At 48.3% G+C, this 23121-nt stretch overlaps 1 protein-coding gene across 3 annotated transcripts in view; it reads left to right on the top strand.

Annotated features, from left to right (window-relative positions):
• The window catches only part of LOC144158725 (ADP-sugar pyrophosphatase-like), a 55510-nt gene that overhangs the window by 7910 nt on the left and 24479 nt on the right, over nucleotides 1-23121 (top strand). The window contains exon 1 of one of the 3 annotated variants that reach the window (XM_077689807.1): nucleotides 11966-12236. The exons of 1 other annotated variant lie outside the window; for it this stretch is intronic. In XM_077689807.1, the coding sequence (XP_077545933.1) occupies nucleotides 12135-12236 (102 nt within the window). In that variant the 5' untranslated portion in view covers nucleotides 11966-12134. Of the gene's footprint in view, nucleotides 1-11965; nucleotides 12237-19696; nucleotides 19834-23121 lie in introns of those variants that run through there. One more of the 3 variants, XM_077689808.1, reaches the window with a different exon arrangement.

Here is a 23121-nt window from a genome sequence, read left to right as displayed (position 1 = left end):
GGAGTTTCTGCCTTTAGTTTCAAAACCGAGGGCGTTCCCAATAAATACGTTCAGTTGTGTCCGGAATTCTACAGGTGATCCACATATCATTGGGAGAAATATGAAAAACTGATCATTTTGCAGGAGAAAGGTTTGCAAGTCATTAGTTGCATTGGGAGGACGTGTTGGACGCGGGAATGGCAGTGTGGTTAACTATGTAGGCCGGAAGATCTTTTCTCTACTTCTTGATTGCGGTCCGGTGTTCGTCAGTGTCGTAATCATAGTCTGGCAGGGTCTAGCTGTTCTGGCCGTGGTTCTAGCTGTTCTGGACGCACGTGCTGCCAAATGGGCTGCCTCATTTCCGAGTATTCCAGCATGGTCAGGCGCCCACATAATGGTGGCGCCGAACTCTTATTGATGGCATATTTTCTTGAGTTCCTGTATCTTGTATCTTTTTGAGACGAATACTACGTTATAGGCGCGCTCCAGAAAAGCTGTGGCTGGTTCCTCTGTCAAAGGAATCGGTAAGAGACGAAAGAGAAATGTGCCGTGAAATCTTAAGCTGAGCATGATTTGTGGGTCGGCAGCTGTCTTGTGGGTGTGGCAGGGTTTGTAGTTCGGCAAAGTTGTTGCATCATTTAACGAAACAGCGCTATACACGGGACAACGGGGAAGAAAATACGACACAAGTCGTCTTTTGTTGTTAGTCAGCGCTTGTGTCGTCTTTTCTTCTCCATTGTCCTGTGTATTGCGCCGTTTCGTTAAATAATAGTGGGCGTGCTTGGCGAGCGACGTACTGCTGGCGGGTCGCTTCGACAAAGGTGTACCGGCGTCATTTCCGTGGCGGCTATGACGTCAGTGAAATCTTGGTGTATCCCGGCATAAAACACTTTCGTGATAAAACATAAAACCGTAAAACGAACCACCCTAAGTATAACATACTCTTTAGTACTAAAGGTTGCTTCCCCGCAAGAAGACCTTGTGTGCAGGGGTGCACCCTTTACAAGCCGCTTGCTTCGTTGTACTGGCGCCATTTCCGTGGCGGATATGACATCAGCGAAATTCTGGTATCCCCCGGAATGAAACACTTTCGTGTTAAAAAGGCTATGTGAATGTGTCTTTGTGATTGGAAAGGGATGGCATTTTATGAACATTGAGGACAATACCTTCGAATTCTGCCCCTTTATTAGTGGTATCTGGTGGCAATGAGTGAACGTTATTGGTTTTAAGTGCCGGTATGTTCCGCGCCACAGTTGTGCTTGATTCCGTTTTGTGGGTGCTGGGTGCTGAGAGTTTCTTATGTAGTGCTGCTTGTTTAGGGTGAGTAAAGATGTAATTTAGGGTGAGTTAGAGATGCGCTGGTCCGGCACGGAAGAACAGGCTACTTGGAGTTGTGTGCGGAAATTGTAAAGCAGTTAGACAACAAATCCTCAACGACAGCTCATAGAATGCGCGTCATAAAATTAAGGTCCCTCGTTCTCAGGCGCATAATTCTTTCACCACCTCCTTGTCTTGACTATCGTATTGACAAGCGGAGCTTTCGTACGTAACCGGCACCCAAACGTACGCCCTTGTCCACACGTAAACGTTCACTGGAGTTATCTGGCAAGGACCTCGGTAATGCTCGCGGCATTGTAAACAAAACACCGATGTGCGCATTGACGAGGACGAGAGGTCAGGTCACTCGCCAGACCACGAGGAGAGCCGGATATCCATGGTATTTGAGCTTGTTATTGAGTCGTCACAGCGCACCCCTTTGTGTGCATGGGAGCAAAAGTGGAAACGGGAGCAACGTTCTCCTCGTACATCCTTCAAAGCCACCATGATTCACGTGAACGTCCAAAAAAAGAACGCGTAATCAGCCCGTTATCCGCGGCACAGGACGTCCTCTCCTGGTGCCGAAATCATCGCCCTCCACCCTCACCGCTCGCTATCGCAATTTTCCATCGGGCCTCGATAGAGGTCGAGGACTCTTACCGAGAAAATAGCTGCGCCCGTATGCGAACAAAGAGAAATGAATCGCGTTATCTGCGGGAAAGAGGGCGCCCTCCCGGCTCGCCATCTACGCGCCAGGCGCAGAGGCAGCACGTGACGGTCGTCACGCACACCGGCCAACTGTTATGTCCTCGCGCGCACACGCGCTCGCTGTCATACCAAAGGGTGTTTACAAATGTCGGGAGGCTGATAGGGGGACGCATATAAACGTGGACACACTTGGTGGGAGGCGCCCACCTACAGCTGTGTGAAGGGGCTCGGGCCGGATATAAGTGGCCTGTTCTGGTTGGAACCAGTGGCGGATTGGTGCGGTCTTGGGTACGCTATCTTGCCGACCTCAACCGGCTTTGAATAGAGAGTTTTAGCAGTCCGTCCGTTCCGTCACGTACGTTGCTACCGGATTATCCGGGACCCGTCTGCGCCTGCGCGCGCGGAAGGGCGAGGAGACGCGTACATGGCGAAGGCAGGGTGGCGGAACCAATCCCCCTACCGCGACGAATGCACAAGTGCCCAGACGGGTCCCGGTCAACCCGATAACTTTAATAGAGAGTTTTAGCAGTCCGGCCGTTCCGTCACGTACGTTGCTACCGGGTTTTCCGGGACGTGTCTGCGCCTGCGCGCGCGGAAGGACGAGGAGGAAGGGCGCAGAGGCGCGGACATGGCGAAGGCCGGCCCGCGGAGCTAATCCCCCTACCGCGACGAATGCCCAAGTGCCCAGACGGGTCCCGGTCAACCCGGTAACAAAGTACACGACGGAACGGACGGAATGCTAAAACTCTCTAATGCCTTGCTAGAGCGGGGTAAGGACGGTGTACCGGGATATTAGACACACGTCATTAAGACTGTCAGTTGACGATTTCATGCGCGCCTTTAATCAATAATTTCCGTAAAGAAAATAACCAAACATTTTCAGCCAATAATAAAAATGTAAGGGTGCGATGAGGGGAAACGATGTTTGGGACGTCTGTCCGGACGTTAACCACTTTGGAATCAGGTAATGCAGCTTGCATGGGCGCTCCTGCCCCCTTTTGGAGTTCTTCCTATGACCCGTTTCGCGGGTAGAGAAAAGTCAACCGGACAAAGGGAAAAATACCCTCCAAGCGTTTATCGAGGAATGTGAAGCAGAGCATTTGTAATGTAAGTTCCTTAGTTTCTATCGTTTCAATGCGACTCTTTCTAGTGTGACTATCAGTTTATCCGCGACATCCTCTCCAGCTCCCTTGGTGTGTATGATAAGGTGCAGCGGTGTTTCCAGCGAAATATAAGGCGTTCTCAAACTGCCACATGAGGCATTTCCATCGTGTACAAACTCAGAGAATTTTCTTCATGCTTGTGAAATATTTATAGTGGCACGCCATGACTTAACGTGCCTTAGGTAGCTGCACTCGAGTGACAGCGTATACGGACACTTTACGCAACCAAGCTGCCCCTACTTTTTTATTTCTATAGCTTCAAGGCCACTCACAACTGCAACATCATTTAGAGTTCTTCTGGGCATGCAGTCCCGAAACTCTTCCCCTGGAATGTGACGCCCGAATGATCCACTCCCCGTTTTCTTCTTGGTTAGCATTTGGGGATGGCGGAGATGATCGTTAGGGGCTTTCCCTTTGAAACAGAGTGGGAGGGGGTGTTGCATTGATTGATTGATTGATTGATTGATTGATTGATTGATTGATTGATTGATTGATTGATTGATTGATTGATTGATTGATTGTATGGTTTAACACGCCGACACAGATCAGGCGATGAGGCGCGTCTTAGTGGAGGGCTCCGGATTAATTTTGACCACCTGGGGATCTTTAACGTGCGCCGAAACCTCGTACACACGGACGTTTTTGCTTTTCGACTCCATCAGAAAAGCGGCCGCCGTGGCTGGGAATCGAACCCGCGACCTAGTGCTCAAACGCCTTAGCCACTGAGCCACCGCGGCGGGTATGGGGGGTGTTGCATAGTCACCTTGCTAGTACTATACACCTCCCCGCTGAACGCCCATTTTCGCTTCGGTGCCTCGTACACAACCTATGGTCAAACAAATACCCCCTTGTTTGTTCTTGGAGGCGGCTGTGTTTTCCACTGTACGCGTCTTTTTATAGAGCGAACGCCATTGTTTTCTGTAGTCTTACAAACATTATCTAGAGGTCAGGCACGCCGTCATTTATTGTTCTACCCCAATCAGCCCAGAGGTCTCCCAAGGGCATCTCCTTTGCCCGATTGCTGTTCTTTTCGGTGTGCACTTCCAACTGTTCCCCGAGGGAGCAGCGTCCTCTGCCTACAGCAAGAGAAACAAGAAAAGTAGTTGAATGTCCCCTGACAAAGCGGTACACTACATATAATTTGAATACGAGCGTTTCCACTGAGCGAGCCTGTGAGCAAGGTAGCGAGCAAGCAAGCAAGCAAACAAAATAGTATTTCCCGCACGGTGCACAGCGCACGTTATGTTTGTTATTTGCCAATTCCACCCTTTTAACACGAAAGTGTTTTATTCCGGGATACACAGATTCCACTGACATCATATCCGTCACGGAAATGACGCCAACGAGGCAAGGGGTCTGTAAAGGGTGCACCCCTGCACACGGGGCCTTCTCGCGGGGGAGCAACCATTAGTACTAAAGAGTACGTTATACTTAGGTCTGTTCGTTTTCGGGCTTTATATCTTAACACAAAATTGTTTTATAGCGGAATACACCAAGATTTCACTGACGTCTTATCTGTCACTGAAATGACGCCAGTACACCTTTGCCGAAGCGACCCGCCAGCAGAAAGTCGCTCGCCAAGCACACCCACCCTCAAATCATGCTCAGCTGCAGATTTCGGTGCACATTTCACTTTCGTGTTTTGCCGATTCCTTTGACAGAGGAATCAACAACAGTTTTTTCACCAGTCCCCCCCCCTCCTTTCCCCCCTCCGTCAGTATGTGTTGTGTGTTGGTATGCAGGTACAAGCTGCTTGGGGTGGTTTTTTTTTCTCAACGCTAAATGACCCCCCATCCCCCTCGATCCTTTTTATCAGATCTGCGCTTCCCATCCCATGCTATTGGCTTAGTGGGCAACAGTCCATCTGCAACTTCCCCCGTTTTTTTTTCTTCACGCTTTTCATTATAAACTCCGAGGAATGATGCATGCCCTGCGCAACCTGAGTTTTATACCAAGTTATTTGACTGCGCATTAGATTATGAGAATGTAGCGACATTTCCCGTCAGTCTATCTTCAAATCAACGAACCCTGCAGTATTTTGCTGGATTTGGCTGCTCGCCGACCGCGATTAGCATGGCTTGGGCTTTACTTACACCATGCAGCTATTAGCCTGAAAGCTGCGCCCCATACTAAGATGGTTATGATAATGTACAGTCGAACCTCGTTATAGCGAACACGGATACAACGAATTATTGGATATAGCGAACTAAATGCGGAGTTTGTTTGGTCACGCTTCATTTCAGTTCTTTCTATAACGAAACCGAAACCTGGAGAGCCGCGTGATATGGGCTATAAAGAAGAAATAAATATAGTTGGTTCCCCCGAGGCTCAGAACTCGACAGCTAGCATAATAAAAGCAAAATTAAAAAGAAAAGCGAGACAAAACCGTTTTTTTTTTGTAGCTCAAGGCCCTTTATTGCGTGGACACTGTGAAAAACTTTATTTTGCTCAGACTGTGAAAAGCCACCAGGCGAACGCCACATCCTCCTTCAAGTAAATGAAAAGGCCGGCCTGTTTTGTTGAACGAACTTTGTCCTGCTGTAATTTCACGTTCTCACGTTCCGGTTTGTTTAGTGTAAAATACCACAAGGAGACAGATAAGGAGTACCTCGTTTATGCAGTAAAAGCTCGTTAACTATATATAACTCGAAGGCGACCGTAAAATTATTCGAATTTAGCTGAGTTCGAATTAGCGGGAGGGCGCTAGAATGAATGAAAATTGCGCCACACTGCGCGGGCAGAACTCAAAGAAGCCACCTCTGGATTCGTTATCGCGAATTAGGCGCTACTACGCGTTTGTGGCAGTTGATTTCGTAAATACTGTTTCGTAAGTAATAACGGCATGCGCTGAAGCACTGGCGCCGGTGGCGCGGCGCCCTCTGTAGACGCGAAATAAGCTGTTGCAGGAGCGTAGCGCGCACGACACGCTGTTGCTTTTCAGTGTCGTTGTTTTGCATCTGCAGTAAATTTGTTTTGGTTTGGATTTGCAGCATATTGTAATCACTCTGGACCGAATTCTTCTGCCAGGAGCGATGGAAACCAGGGGATCATGGTTCGAATTAACCGTTCTGTATACAGACGCATTCGAACTATCGGGAGCTTTCGCACATTGAAATATACAGGGCTGTGCCGGGACCGGGGCGTAAGTTCGAATTATGCGGAAGTTCGAATTATCCGGAAGTTCGAATTAACCGAAAGTTCGAATTAACCGAGTTCGAAATAACGAGCCTTTACTGTAGTGCGTTCCAAGCCTAGAACAACGCGTTTTTTACCTAGGATTGTTGCGCGAGCTAAATTATTAATTTATTAAAGCCAATTTTTACCTCTACGGTTATAACGAATATCGGATATGACGAACTAATTTACTGCCCCGATACTACTTCGTTATAATAACGAGGTTCGACTGTACACCCTAACCAAAGGAACCAAAATGTCCAAAGGAATGTCTGAACGGAATCAAAATGTGAGGAGGACACATGCGACATTTTAGGAATCAATAACTTGCCTTCTATTGTTATGGTGTTCTTTTGGTTACCTGGTTACCCCCCCCCCCTGCTCTACTTAAAGAAGAAAACTGAGCGCAGAAAAGCTGTCTGTGGGGCCCTGAGAAGTTCCATATACGTCCCAATATACGTCCCAACCCTCTCTCATTGCTCCTGTTTAAAAACTCGTCCGTAGATAAAAATATATACGCATGCAGCTTTCGGAAGCAGGCAAACTTGCTGCAAACAGTACGAAAATGCAGAGCCTATCGAACAGTGTTTGGTGCTTTTACAGTATCCTGGTGACCGCTTCTCATCCAGTAACCTGAAACACCAAACCGAATTAACCGGTACGTGGAGGATGAAGCCGTTTATTATGATGTCTTATGCAAGGCAATTTACTCCATTGTCATTTTAAGGCAGCCCTTGCAATATAACGCGCGTGTCTGTGGTATTTCACCAAGTTGGCAAAGCCCGGTAAGTCAGTTGGGTATTCATCTTTTGTAACATTGAACAATCTTTAAGATCAATCAATCAACCTTTTATTTAGCCTTCTTTTCATAAAAGAGTGCTGGGACAAGAACAAAAGGTCGCAGTACAGCAGCTTGACGAGGTCCTTGCCCCGTTGTCGTGGCAACGGATACAGCGTATGGACTCTTTCATAGATACAAAAAATACAGTAAAAATACAACAAACGTGTAACAGATACTACCGCACGAATAGTAGCTCATTCATAGTATAGCTGTAGTGGGACAAAACACAATGGTATTACGAGCATAATATCATTACTATATGCATGTAGCTTTTTGCATCGATGCTAGGCTTTGCACACCAGATCTCCAGATTTGAAGATCTCCAGATCTTTTGATCTCCAGATTTGAAAGAATAAAACAAAAAAAAGAACGGACGCTTGGGGTGGCGGTAAATTTCTCAGAGAAGCTCGTATGAAGGATATAAAGCAATTGCGTTGAACATGAAATTGGGTAAATTTGGGTATGGGAATCGAACATCAGGTTTTGAGGGCGCGCGACAAGCAGGCATACCTAACACTAGGGTAGTGCTCAATGAGTCTAGCTGGCGGAGGGTGGACCTAGAGAATGCGTTGTGGCCTTCGACTTGGAAACGTGTGTTAGAGACACGTACGTTCTGAGGCCTACAGGAGTCAATTGACCACGGTCAGCACAGAAGTTATAGGCTCAACAAGCTCCCAATAACAGTTGCGGGAAATCTTTGGTGGAGGTCTGCATGCTGTTGTGGACACGAACAGGATGATGGTTATGAGTATGATGATGATGATGATGAATTACAGAAGTGGCAGTCATACGAGTAGAAAAGTACTCGTTCGCGCCGAATGTCCCCCTTTCTTGGTGATTCGAAAGTCGGTACCGTATTGATTCGATTATAAGGCGCGCGCCCTCGATTATAAAGCGATGGTGCAGTTTGGAGAGTAAAGAAATCGCCGTGTGTATATATATATATATATATATATATATATATATATATATATATTGAAAAAAAACCTTATATTCGAATAAATACGGTATGTGTCCAGTCATATATAACGGAGAGGAGACAAAAACGCCTATAGAGAGAAGAATGACAGTAAGGATAGAACGCTCTCGACCACTGGACAGTACTGCTTCCACAAACATCACATCATTCCTTAGTTGTCCATGTAATTTTTTCCCTTTGTGTTTCCGTATCCAACGCTATTTTTTATCCATCCTGCGTACTAGGATTTGTTCGTATAAACACTACGATCATTCGGCAGCAAGAAGATTCCGACAAAAACTGAAACTACATGCTTACTCTACAGACAGTGGCGTCTTCTGGTGCAGGTCTCTGCATGAGTTAATTTGAAGCACTTGTCACCCTTTAACATACTCCAAGACTTTAGTGCCCACAGTTTTGGTTTAATACTGACGACGGGTATCAAGTTGCGTGAAAGCAAATAGAAGAATCGCCTTCGTGTTAACAGCAACGACACCTCCTTTTCCGAACATTGATGTACAAAGGTTAGACTACTTATTGCCGAAATTTCTGATTGTTTTAAACATGCCGGTGATTGGACCATTCACCGACGCTGCAAATGACATCAGGCGACTGGCTTAAAGAAGACATGGAGGCAAAAAAAAAATTTAAGCCGTTCCACTCTATGTGAAAGATGTCTGAAGTGCAGAGCAGTGATTCGCCATAATGGGCTGTACCATCGTTATCCGCTTACTGCTACCACCCCATGCAATTCAAATTTCCCGCCTTCGCAGTGCTCGCGCGCCCCCTGCCTGAAACTGCGCCAGCGGGAGTTCGGGATTGGATTGGCTTGGATTGAATTGCTTTTGAATTGGATTGAATTGGATTGGATTTGGTTTGCATGATAAGCAGCAGTAAGCATGATAATCAGCTAATCCTAGACAACCAGGAAAGTTAACAATAACCAGCTGAACCTTAGCTCACGCTACGTATATCCTGGCATAGCCGCTTGGCTTTCGAAGCCTCTGAGTTAGGCCGCGGCGAAGGGACCGTGACAGGTTACACTGTAACGCCGTGACGATATGCTTGGTTCCAGCGGGCGAGCTAGGACGACAAGGCGAGCGCCTAAAGTGCTGTGCACCTAATATGACTTTGTTCTATTTGAAATAGACTATGGTAGCTCACTCAGCTGCATTCCAGCCGCGAAAGACACTTTTTAGCCGAAAAATCGGACGAAATATTGAACAATTTTCAAATCTCGCTTCACAGTGACGTAATATTAACAGCAATGACGTGTTGTGGACAGGCACTAACGTTTTATAAGTCTATTAAGTTTATTAACTACGCGTTAGCATTCAACTGATGCGATAAAAAGGGACTAAAGGTCACACTACAGTCTCCCCGTCATGTTTTATCGCATAAAAAAGATATTACGACGTCATGGAAAAGTTGTCCGAAAGCGGCTGGTGGTCGCCACTGTTGAATATGTTTTCGTTGTTAATCTAGATTATTTGCATTGAAGTTGGAGGCAATTTTTGTAGTGTTGTTATCGGGACAAAGCAGCCTTTTGAATAAACCTAACGTCTATGTTGTCCTCATGACCCTTTTAAGAACGTATAAAGCAAACACAGCCAAGGAAGGCCTTTCTTAAGACTGCTGGACCTTTACAAGCGCAACGCTTTTTACGTGTTTCATTGAACTGCTCCATTGCCCCGGGCGCCAGTGGCCCTCCCTGAGTCTTGACTTCGAGCGTGTTTTGGGCTCTAAGAACATGTAAAGCCCTGGGGTATGACATTTATCGGGTGCCATCTGCTTTTCTCCACAACTAGTCTTCGAAAAGACGTTCAATATGCCTTCGGAAATAAATCTGGAAGCACCGCAACCTTTCTGCAGACGATTAATTTGCAATGCAGCAATCCTCGTAGAAGAAACCTTTTATTTGATGTTATTTACTTACTTGTTATCCCATCTTTGCTAACACCTCGCTAGGAGCCTTTAAGTGTAAATAAATAAATAAATAAATAAAGTAAATCGGTAAACAATTGTGATGATGATAACACGAGGAGCATCAAGGGATGTGACAAGAAGTTTGTCGGGTACATTATTGGTGACAATTTAGCGACTACCGAAGTAGCCGCGACAAGCAGTGTTGGTGAGAGTACGCAGAGAAAAAGAGTCGGTGAAACTCATATTGTAGATATATTTAATGGACACCACTCGGAACTGGATGACAAAGAATACCAGGGCAACCAGGGACAGTGTGCCTACACATTCGGAAAAGGCACGCAAGAAATCTGCGTCCAGCCAGTTTAACAAAAGGCGGTTCTTTTAAATCGACAAAACTTGGAGCATAATGAAGATTGACGTGGGCAGGGCATGCAACGTGAAGGCAAGGTAACCGTTGGTCATCAAGGGTAACAGAGTGGATCCCTATGGGAGGCAAGCGTGGCAGGGGGCTGCAGTAAGTCAGTCGGGCAAATGAGATCAAGAAGTTTGCGGAGATAAATTGGTCCCAGTTAGCACAGGACCGGGGCAATTGGATATTAATGGGAGAGGCCTTTGCCCTGCAGTGGGCGTAGATAGGCTGGCGGTGGTGGTGGTGATGATGATGATGATGACGACGACGACGAACTGAAGTGATTTTTACTGCCTCTTCAACGTCCACTCGTTGGTTCTGTTTGGAAGCTTCTGGTTTCAGCCACCTGACCCAAAATTTAAAGGTGCAGTTAATGGGTACATTTTACTAGCGCAAAAGACGGACCACACGAGTAAGAAAAACACAGGACGTCCTGTGTTTTTCTTACTCATGTGGTCCGTCTTTTGCGCTAGTAAAATGTACCCATTATAGTCTAACCTACTAGCCGAACTTTCCGTCCTTAATTAAGGTGCAGGTTACGGATAGAAAGGCACGTCTTGCAACACTCTGGAGGCTTCATTCGTGCATACATTACTTCCAGTCCTTCAACGCCGTTTTGTAAAGCAGCATTGACAATTCTCTGACCTCTTGGTGTGAAGCCCCACAAGTACAGGTGGAAGGCAAACAACGTCATTACTCCTGTTCCTCACTTGCAAGGAGAGCATAGTTCCAGGAAGCCAGCTCTCTTGACGTGATAGCATCAGGAAATCCTTCGCCCGTTAGCAATGGTCTGTTGCCACCTTGTCTACCTCCCTCCGCCGCCGTCGTTCGTTCATGGTCTCGTCCACGACAGAGTGCACTGCAAAGGACGCGCAAGCTGACACCCGCTTCCTTCACGGTCTGGCAGCGACCATAGCCGCAAGTTAGCTCAGGGCGAGGTTTCTTCTTTCTCGCTTTCGTTTCTAAAACTGGTCAAGCTTCCAGCAGCCTTGCCTCGATCGCGTCGCGATGCCGCCGCAGGCACCGGTGCCGCCGAAGCTGCCGAGAAAGCCAGGCCGATCATGTCCTAAGCACGTGTTCCTGCTCCTCCGGCCTGTGCTTCTCGTCGCCCTCGAGAAGACACCCCGCACCTCTCGCACGACGCGCCCTCGTGCACGTACGGAGCCTTATCTTCCATCCCCTTCCTCCAACACCCTCGTTTCTTCGCCTTGCGCAAGCCAGGGTACGGAGCCAAAAAAAACAAACCGTGCTGACTCTCTCTCTCTCGTTGTTTCCCTTCCCGACTTGCCCCGCTAAAGGCCTCTTCTCTCGCCCTCTGCGACGTCCCTCGGTCACCGCGGAGCAGGCTAGCTCACTCGACTGTCCGAGGTTGAGCGCGATAAGGCGGTCGGCTCTTCCCCCCATGGCGACAGCCTTGCGTGCGTCGTAGTCCAAACATCCCTACCGTAGCGCCCCCGCCCCTTAAAACCGGAGTCCGCCGCGCGGCCCGCGCCCAGAGCACGCTGTTCAGCGTCCAGATACTGTCCATCCCCTTCCGGCAGTACTTGCAGTGCAGCGAGGACAAGTCGTCCGCTAGATCTCGCCGTTGTTGATCTGTTTAGGATAGAGAAGTTGCTCGGCTTGTAAGAGCAGGTGACACTCAGCCTTACGCTGGACACCATGACGACGCTGTTTCAGTCGCGCCTGACAATGGCGCCCTCGCCGACGCCGTCCCACTCCAAGCGGCTCGACAAGAAGAAGTTCACGCACGTCTCCAGCGAGGTGAGTTCGTCCTGGGATATTCTCTCACGACTCTCATCACTAAAGGCCAACTGTGATGTCTAGCTGATCGTAGCTGAAAGTCTAATTTGGTGGTTGCTCTGATTACTGACGCGTGGTGTCCTGATTCCTCGGTAGATGTAAGTCATGTTGGGGGCACTGATAGCAATCGCTTCCTCCGAAGGAAGGAGTTTATCCGAGCTACGTAACCTGCATATGCTACGCGCACAAAAAAACAACCTCCTGTCTACCATTTATTGCACGCGTTCTTCGAATTGTTTGAAATACCCTGGCCTTTTTATGAGCATTCGAAACTGCAAGTTGTGCACTCATTACGGCGGGAATGTCGAAGACGGCTCGCAATGTTGTTCTTTCAACCGAGAGGAAAAAGGGCGCGGTAAATGTAAGGTCACAAGAAACCTGTTTGGGCGACTACGAAAGGAAAGTGCCTTTTGGCTTTCGATCTACGGCGCCTTGATTTTCCGCATCTTCGCTCGTACGTCGTATTCAGCTGACGGCTTACCGCGCTTGTTGCACGCATTTTATTTTCGGTTATCGCGAATGTGGTTTAGTCTTTGGCGGCTGCAGCCATCGATGCACCGAATTGGGCCAATGAGCCATTAATAATGATTGGATAGTAGATAGCGGGGAACGCGACTGAGGCACGGGCTGGCACGCGTACCTTATACCCCAAGGCTTTTTTTTTAATACAGAGGCAATTTTAAAGCTGCCGTGTCTTTGCGTCTTTGGTGTGACAATCCTCCCTCTTCCGTCTGGCAACCGTTGTCTTGTTATAGCTGCGGGATGTGCATAACATGTTGAATAAAGAGAAAGAAGCGCGCCACGAGGCAGGCAGCGGGGGCTCGCTCCACGAGCGCGACTCTCACGGCAGTCGTTCGTAGGCATCGTTGATACCCGGACGCCTTGTTTTCTAGTTCCCTTTCGCTACACAACTCTCTGGTGCCGAAACCCGGGTTCGCTTCTTTCTCCTCTCTCCGATAGTAATGATAGTTGGCGGTTAGCCGCCTTTGTCCTCTTCCTCTTACTTACTAAATCTGCAACATAACACACAACATGACCACGCTTTTGAATGCTATCGCAACATCACCTTCTTTGGCCAACGAGTGGGATTAGCTTTCGTTATCAATTACTGGCAGTGTGTGCCCGTGAGTCTGCGTCTCTCGCGTTTCCTCTGGCTGGTCATGCACAGTGATAGCAGCTTTTAGATTAAGACTTACAATCAACAAGGACTCGGCAGAAGGCTTCTAAACTTCCTCCCCACCTATCATGGCTCTCTATCTGTGTTATTACAATGAAGTCGACATTGAGCTGCGCAATACAACGTGAGAAATTCGCCGTTTCTCAAAAACCCGGTTAGTGATAAACGTGTGGCCAGATCAGTGAACTAAACCAATATATTTTAGTGCGACAGCGCAATGTTTCCGAGTTCTCGTCGGCCAGCTTGCACGCCTCGAACAAGACCAGATTTGGTCTCTTTGATTGGCCACCTCAGGACAGTTCAGAGCGGGTTGTTGGCAGTCCAGGACTGCTCTAGCAGTTGGTATTCTATGGGCAGAAAAAAAAAAAAAACGGAGCTGGCCTGAGGCAGTTCAGGGCAGCCGGAAATGACAAATGGAAGAGACCATTTATTTCCATCCGCTTATCGGGTTACGATCGGCGCGGCCGAATGCAGGTACGGCTGAAAGGAAAGGATACATGCAAAGTCACGGCGATAACGAGAAACGCGAGGCGTCTGTGGGGATGTCGACATCGACCGCGTAAACAGAGAGATACGACACTCGACGATACTCTCCGTTCTGGCTGAGTCATGCCTGCGAAAAGCAAGGCGGCGTTTTAGGCCGCTCTGCTCAGCCGAACAATGACTTGTACACACTCGAGAACTTTGTCACAACAGTTGACAATCGGTTTGAACCTGACTAACCCGTCGAATCGCGCCGGCCGGGGAAATCGATTTGTGAACAATATGGGGCGAAGTGGGTGATGCAATGGAACGCTGAAACATAAGCAGTTAACTCCATCATACAACATTGATTGATTCATTGTAGGGTTTAACGCGCCTACGCAACGCAAGCGATGATGCGCGCCGTAGTGGAGGGCTCCGGATTAATTTTGACCACCTGACGATCTTTGACGTGCGCCGAAATCTCGTACACACGGGCGTTTTTGCTTTTCGCCTGCATCAGAAAAGCGGCCGCCGCCGCCGGGAATTGAACCCGCGACCTCGTGCTCAGCAGCGCAACGCGTCAGCCACTGAGCCACCGCGGCGGGTAACAAACCACTTGAAAGGCTCTCGGCTAAAGTAGCCCTGGCCAGTGTACCTAACCCCATAGAAAAGGGAAAATGCATTGGCGGCTTTGTCTCATTCCGGTGAAGTTTATTTTATGCGCACAATCCAGAAGACGTGTAGAAACGTAACAAAAAGATATTAATCTTGTTTTTGACTGCCGCTGAATTTTTGCGCCAAATGAAATTGTTTTGAGGGCTTCAGTCTCTATAATGCGAAAGTGAAGCATTCATGTTTGCTGCCATGTGCAAACATAATCATTTCTATGCCATGCCCTCCCCTACGCGTTTCAATGCAGACACTTCCTTAACGAAGGCTTTTTGATATGCATTTTGAAATATATTAACGGCACTTATCAGTGTATTTTAATGGTTTATGCCAGGCATATCACCATGTTTATCTGTCAAATACGTTTGTGGCGGGTGACGCATAAAGGACCTGCGATTCAGAAAAGCCGCAGTTTTTGCAACATAAAGGCGAATAATTTTTGTCAACAAAGTCGCCGAAAAATTGAACGCAAGGATATTTTTACAGATTTAGAAAACAGATGAACGCGCCAAGAACATTTTGTTACGTCGAGTCGTTGCGCCGATCCAGGAGCCCTGACCCTCTTTTCATGTGTAGGAGCAAATACTTATTACTGGAATGTTTTATTGACTAATTTAAAGGAGTCAAGAGCAGATAGGGGGCCCGCAGAAGCAAGTGCGAAAGAAACAATCAATGACAAGGATTCTAGCGGGACTAGTACCATGCATGATGCTTTCTAGCGCAGTTTTTGAATCGCTGCTAAAAAGTTCCAGAGGTCTGAAGCGTATGTGAGCTTGCGGAGTGCCCTTTCGAATAGCAGCCTCAGTTCGTAAAATGCGACGAACTTCGTGTACACGGGTGTTGTTTCGTGCGTGAGTATACGGCTACCACGACTGGAGGCCGAGGCGACTACATTATGTTGGTTATCGCAATGTTCCGCCTCTGTGAATGGCTGTAGATGAGGGGCCGTAAAGGGGGTTTCGTTTTGATGAACCCCTCGGCACATTTCTCGGATGTCGCCTCGGGTGCATTTCTCCTAGAATCCGAAAGCACATGCAACTGGACACGTCGGAAATCCCGCGGCTGTTCACAAGCGCGGATTGTTATCACTGAAGTGGAGGCGGGTTGGGTCGTTAGGCGAATTCCGTTATCGCGATAGCGCGCCGAAGTTGCGAGCAGGCCTTCCAAATAACGCCTCGTCACGGCGCACGAGATGTTTTTATTAGGGCAACAGAGAAACCACTGGCCTTCTAGCTGGCTAACCTTGAACGATATCGGACGTTCTTGGTGTTTGCCGCTCGGCAAGGCAGCACGCCTGCGATGTTTTGAAAACGTCACCTTAGACGGCGTGGCGGACTGCGCATGCGCGTTACTTATTTCGGGCTTGCGCGCACGCGCCGTGGCTGTGGTAAATTCTAGGGTACTCGTTCTGATGGCAGTGAAAGGAGTGGAGGATATAAAAAAACGCAGTGAAGACGCTGACTATAAAGGGCACACACCATAAGAGCGTTGAACACAAACTATAGGCATGTTGCGCTGATGTTTGCCTCGCAAGCAGCAGCGCCGTTTTTTATATCCTGGTGGTTCGGGGGTCATTTCTTTTAGGAAAGATGCCACGCATATCGGGCTGGGTTCGTAGCATTCATATTACGTAAGTGTCGGCGGCCTGTCCTGGACAGCAACAGCCGGGATTATCACGAGTCGCGCACGGGCACCCAGACAGAGAAGGCATCTAAGAAAACGTCATGGTAACAAGGCTGAGCAGAAGGAACAGTTTAAGTGGCGCAGACGAAAATACATTAGCTGTTGATATTGTAGCCGACCAGTCAGATCGCAGATAATACAAATGGCAAGAAGGAATTGATGCATTCATCACGGCCGTCTTTCTTGACAGCGTGTCTCAGTGTCGACCCCATAGATTGTCGCACGGCATGCTGGAGGCAGTGGGTGATAACGGATGGAAGAATCGCCACTCCTTTACCGACGCCCTGCGCTACAGACAACTTTAGTAGGAAAAGGGCTGCGCTCACAGAGGCCTTTGTCCGGTTCAACGTGCCTATAGTACACCAAGAATTGATGCTTAGCTCCCGTCTTGTGTGTTCTGCTCCTTTGGTGTAGTCTTTGTCGCCTTGTTTTGATTCGTCTCACTGCTCCGGTAATTAACCCGACTCCCAACTTACCCAAGAAATGCTTGTTGGTAGTGAGCGGTATTGCTGTGTGTGGTATTTGTAACGCCGCAAGTGTAATCTTGTACGTAGTATTCGAGTTTATTAAACAGTTGGGCGCTCTGCGTAAATGCAGAAAAGAAAACGTGGGCTCACTTTTGAATTCTCGCGGGCGGAACTCCATAGGGGGCGTAGGGTTTGTTTCAGTGCAGGTGGTTCGCATCCGTATGCACTCTTCTCGAAAGTCCACCACACTGTGGCAGCTTCTGTGTGTGGTGGGAGCGGCGGGTGGAGCGGGCGGACATTGGACGATGGGGGCAGAAAAAAAAAATCAAATGAAAGTGCAGACACTGGCATACTAGATAGCGGCTATTTTCTTGATGCCGATGGCAGCGATTTTTTCCGGCGGTCAGGACAAAAACAAAGAAGGTTTAAAGAGAGAGAGAGAGAGAGAAAGAACTGTATTCCGGCGTACCAGTCGTACTATCCGTTGCGGTCTGCAGCCACCATGCCTCCTGAAGAGGATAAAGGGTTGGGGGGCTCCACGATTAATTTTTTGAACGTGCTCAAGAAGCGGCCACACTGTAATCTGGCAGACTCCTGGTGGAACGGTCCAACTGCCCCAAGTGTACGGAATTTTAGGGGAAGAAGAAATGGCGGGAAGCACAAGAAGTGTGTCATAATGAATTTTCTTTTGAATCAGACTTCAGCGAATAATCAGCTAAGACAAGTTCTTGTCGGAGTCTCAGTGGCCTGATGCTGTTTCCCTGCAACAGTTCTCGTTTAATTACCACCAGTTGAGAACATGAATATCTAGAATTGTCTGCAATGGTGATATCAGGTTTCGCGAAGTTGGTGGAAATGTGTTCGGTGGTCAACACACTCGTCTATACCGGCGGGTTCAACGAAGCAGAAACGAAACCAAAATGCTAGACATCAGTGACGGTGAACTTGCTTTTCAAAAATTTATATCACGGAGAACAGGTGTAATTTGCACCATCCGCTCTCCCACGAGCTTAGCCGCTACACTGCACTCCAAAGAAGTAACGTCACTCAATTAACCCCGTATTCCCAAACGTATAGCTTAAGTATCACCGGAGTTCTTCAGTGCTTTTCTCTAGTATAAGTTTTTCTGGTGGTATCTGCTTTCTAAGCTTTTATATGGTACGGGACCCTGGTATCACTTTTGCCTCTTGAGACTTTTTGGTTTCAAACGCGTTTAAAAGACGGCCAAACTTCTGCTGAAAGTTCGCCATTGTGTGAACTTGATGCTCTTTCAGCACTGAAAATGTATGAGAGGGTGCTAGCTGGGCGGCTACGTTCTTCTTTCTCGCCAGCGGAGACGGCATTTGAAATTGCGAGCTTGTCTAGGAAACAAAGCTTTTCGTTTTCTGGCAGCAGAATTCACCATCGACGAACCGACACCTCGCGTAGCAGTGCAGACGCGTGACCCTACACGCCGAAAAGCAGGCCTATCACCTAACAACGCACGGTATACAGTTTGCAGTGCGGACGAAATTCGCTAAATTAGTGCATCTCTCCAGCCGATGTTTCAGAAAAAGTACAAAAAACAATGGCTCATCAGCGTAGAGAATTAGTTACATCAAGGTTAGCCGTATCGTAACACCTTCGTTACTTAGAGGTCGCAACACATGGGCTTCAATGGGGCTGGCAATAGGGAATTGAAAAAAGTTCGTTAAATGCAGGGATTCATTACAAAGAGGTTCGTTATATCCAGGTTTAACTTTACTTGCATCTGAAAACTGGCGACGCAAGCACTTCTAAAACGTGTTGGCGTCGAAAGGGGTGCTCTTAGACTTCAGAACGCCGCAGTCTAGTTTTCTCCAAATCCCCCTCCAGCGAGACAGGACAAAGCTGGAAATACGAAAGCTGCGCTATAGACCAGTATGTCGCCCCCTGCACTTCCAAAACTTTTTTTCCGCCGTAGGCGACAAAACAGCCGATTCAGCAGATTGCAATGGGCCACAAAAGTCTTGTAGGCCCGCAGAAAAAATGGCCTATGAAGGACCACGAAAATGGACCGAAATGTACGTAACTGGGAAGAACGCGTCGCAAACTGGTTTTGTAGAAACATATGCTCACAAACCGACGTATCATTTTCGAAGTAGTTCTTTTCTTTGTAATAACCCCTGCGCCTAGTGACTCGACACTGACAGGTAGGCCTTGTCTATGACACCAGGCTTACGTTGAGCAGGGGTGGCCCGTTGCTTGGAATTTGCGTTTCCTGCCAATGTGTGAGCAAACATTTCCATGCTTTAATCCGGGTGCTGACATACAGGGAAATTATGTTCAAGTTCCTGTCTCCGTTCTCGCAGTCCGTTACCACTGGTTGTAGCCGCTGCTAGAGCTATTGTGTACGTCCACTACGTAATCCTCCGTGCTAATCATCCCTATGTGCACAATCGCCCCCCCACCCCCACCCCCGATGCGAGTTGAATGAATAGAAGGAAGATTTCCATAATCAAGCGATGAGATTGGTTGCACTCCAGGGGAAAAAAGCGATATCAGTAAGGCTATCACGCACCCAAAAGGATGCTAAGGAACGACAGTGACAGCGCGGAGAGACGCAGATAAGATTCGTTGCTTCTGTCGTTGCAACCAGAAGCGGTGACTCGACAGTTACGGCGCATTCCTCGAGTGTTACGGGCACCTTACGGAAACGGCGCAGCCGATATCGTCGCCTAAAAATGGCGGAAAGCGTCACGTTCCGCAGTGACTGTGCGTTCCTGAAATCGCGACTCGCCACCCTCCTCTCCTTATCGCAGTGACTCTGCCTGCGAGGGTAACCAGGGAGGGGGTGGGGGAGGAGGTACCCGGAGAAAGGTGGCGGTGAGGGTGAGTTCGTTGAGGGGAAAGGGCGATGACTGGGGCTGCGCCCTGGCGATAAAGCGAAGCGTCAACACTGTGGTCTCTTCCACACGGCTGACTTCCTCCACCAGGGCGCATAAATTACCGTGCGCACTGGGCTGCGCAGTCAGTCTGTTTTCGCGCCCGATTCCCGTCGCCTTCAGACCCCTGCGGAGTCTTGCACCATAGTCTTCACTCCTCTCCGTCCTCAACGATGCCTGCTGTCCTGGAAGAGGTCAGTTTACTCCGGCTAGTTTTTTTGGCGCCGAGGCCTCTTTGTGCTGTTTGGAGTTAGCACTGGTGGTTACATTCGTGTTTAGGGCCAGGCCAACCTGCGACTTCTGGCCATAGGCCGCCTCCTGTACCATGTCCTGTCTAACAGAACTTGCTGCGGGATGCTAGTTCGTTCCTCAACAGTATTGTTTTGGCGCTCTTTGCCCCAGTTGGCCTTACGCTATTAGCATCCAACCATCATCATCATCCTCCTCAACAGTTCCATAAGGTTCCTTCTTATGCGAGGAAAGCATGAGGAATAACATTTTTTTTCGGCCTAAGGTACAGTCACGCATTTTTCTTTTCGTGCAAATCAGGCACCAATGATTCTTGCCCTCTGCACTTTCGTCGCATGAGTGACATTATCTGCATAAGCACCTCGGCTTTATGCATGCTGCGGTTTTAATGTGCTACCAGATAACTCGTGTTGTAATATCATATCGGAAAAACGGTAATGGCATGAGGTGGGATACATGGTCCTCGCGTCTCCGCGAAGCCAGGTTTGATTCTCCCGCGCGTTGACTGCACACCCAACACAGTGCCGGTATCTTTTGCGCATGCGCTCTGTTCTTGAGTGCGTGGCTTGCGTGCCAACCTCAGTTAAGCGCTCAGTTTATTTCCCCTCAGCCTGCTTCAAAAGTACAGAGCTAATTCAGACTCCTCGACAGTCTCGGATATACATTGACAGTTGGGTTTCTCGCCATAAACAGCGGTTTTTTTTGTTTGTTTTGAGGATGTAAGGAAACAGCGTTCCGCTAAGACGGGAGCTAGCTGTCCGTTCCACTTGTTAGTGTAACGAAGACGGACGATTTTTTGCGGCAGAGACATTTTTAGCCGAAATTGCAACCAGCGTACATTGTCCTTTTTCCTGTACAGTGTTATAGCGAGAATAAAGAATTCGGAATCGCTGCAATAAAGGCATGCAGGTTGCGACATTCTGCTCTCAAGGCGAGCGAAATTTAACGATTTTTTTTTTGGCGAAACTCCTCTGCCGTCTTCCAAATTTAGTACGCTATAAAAGTAATAAAATTCTAGACTATATGTCACTATTCTGCTACTGTGAGTATTCCCACTGTTTGAGGGCTTATCTTCTTGCACTATGGCTCTTCTGTTTGGTGCTGCCCACCAACAAAGTCACGGAAAGCTCCAAGTTGAACGGATTCAGCCAGGCCTTGTTTTGTCGAGTTGGAATGCCGGTTCCTTGGGCCTACGGGAAGTGAACCTACCACGTCCAATTTGCTCCTCTTACACAAAAACGCATGTCATACATATTTGCTTCGGTGTCTCGGGCAATGCACAGAGCCAAGCTATAAACACCGCATCGCTATAATCTTTTAAAGCGAAGCTTTCTATATCTCACTGATGTCGTCTGTTTTCTGGCGTCACACTCCCTCGCTAACTCGGGGGACCGCATGGTTGTTCTGGCAACCTTTGGACGGCGTGCGATGCATGAAAATCCGTTCGAAAATGGCCTTGCCCCATTCACTGTTTGTTTCTGCTTTGAGAAAATTTCGTTGCTCGCCTTTTTATGTAAACATAGTGGATACATTTTTATATATTATCCTGTCGTCTGCTTGCGGTAAACCTGTTACACCAGTAGCGAAGTTTGCAGGGACGTGTGTTTGAGCAAAAGGAACGAAAGTTAGCGCTGTTGTGTGCTCATTACCACGTACATTTTTATCGAAGCTGAGAACTACATGCAGTTAACCAAATCACTGAATTTTTGCACAGTTTAAGCCGGCAACTCGCGGTCACTCCATTGCTCCCCTGGGGTCCGCAGTGTTGACATGTAGTCTACTCACCCGTACGTTCTCATTGGCGTTTTTTTTTTTCGGAATACCTCGGCTAAGTTAAGGCTGGCGGCAATAGAATTGTACTACTCCATCCTCACGCGAGAAGTAAAAAAATCAAATCAGAATTGGTCCAGACGTCACAATGCCAAGTGACCCCGCCATGTGATAGCGCGCGGAGGAATTTCTTGGCCTCAGAATACAGGGAGGCCTGCTAAAAGCTACCTCCAACCATGCAACCGCTGGGTCACGTGCGGGGTGGACTACGGCGGATCGGGAAAGGGAAACAGCGAGGGTGCGGCGCCGAGGGAGATGGGCTTGCGAAGGCTGGCTGCAGGACGTCATGCCGTCTCCTACCTTTTTCTTGCTCCATGATTCAGCACGTGACGTAGCCGCCGAGAAGATGGTGGCCGTCCCTGTTTTCACGGGATTTTCCTGGAATTTACCCTGACATTACACTTTGGGATCTCAAAACGTTTTCCGGTATCCGCAGCTTGCCGTACAATGATTTCAACGTTGCTTGGCACGTGGCTACGCTCAACAAGCTGCGGCTATCCATCGTTAAACCTAACAAGGGCCACAGCACGCACTCACGGAGTTGTATTGTTCAACGCTTACTCTCGCGATTTTCAGTTTCGTGCTAGTGCACGAAACTGACCATCCTGCGTATTGCTCGCACAGTCGTACATATATGCACAGCGCTGGACATACCCCCAGGGACATACGGACCGACCACGACCGCTCGACCGGCGCTTACATCCGGGTTGTCTTATTTCGTGCTAGCCCTAAAACTCGTACAACGTTACATGTTCCCAGTGACGCTTTTCTCCAGCATTTTCTGCCTCGTGCGAGTCCAAAAACTCGTACAATGTGAGCAACATGGTAGCACTAAGCGCCTACAGTCGCTGATGCTGAAGCCAGGGACCAATGCTACCGTTTGTACCGATGTCTGTGTTGTGCACAAGAGTGACGGACTGTTAAGACACCGACACCTTCGTGTATAGCAAGTTGGCATGGCTGAGACAAGCGCAACACACAGCAGAGGATCCGTCGGTGGCTTTATTATTGATATTGCGAAACCCGACCGAAAATTCTGCAGGCTTCAGACTTCTGTATACCTTTGGACTCCTATGCTACAACGACCCCCAACGTCCAACCACGTGGCACATATCGTGTTTGAATTTGGTTGGTTGTGATTGATTGTGGGTTTAACATGCTTAAGCTACAGCGCAATAAAACCATACACAAGGACAAGTTAGGGTTGAACCGACTAGCCCAGACGTCAACATTACTAAACTGATTCTGGGGTTTAACACGCCGAAGGTATACGCTATGAGGCGCGCCGTAGTGGAGGGCTCCGGATTAATTTCGGTCACCTGCGGATCGTGGACGTGCGCCTAAATGTCGACGCACGGGCGTTTTCGCTTTTCGCATTCATCTGAAGATCGGCCACCGCGCCC

This window comes from Haemaphysalis longicornis, unplaced genomic scaffold (assembly GCF_048455015.1).
Source record: "Haemaphysalis longicornis isolate Haplotype H1 unplaced genomic scaffold, Haemaphysalis longicornis Haplotype H1 scaffold_10, whole genome shotgun sequence".
Classification (NCBI taxonomy): domain Eukaryota; kingdom Metazoa; phylum Arthropoda; class Arachnida; order Ixodida; family Ixodidae; genus Haemaphysalis; species Haemaphysalis longicornis.
The sequence above is the reverse complement of the archived record's forward strand: the minus strand, read 5'-3'. Positions and strand labels throughout refer to the sequence as shown.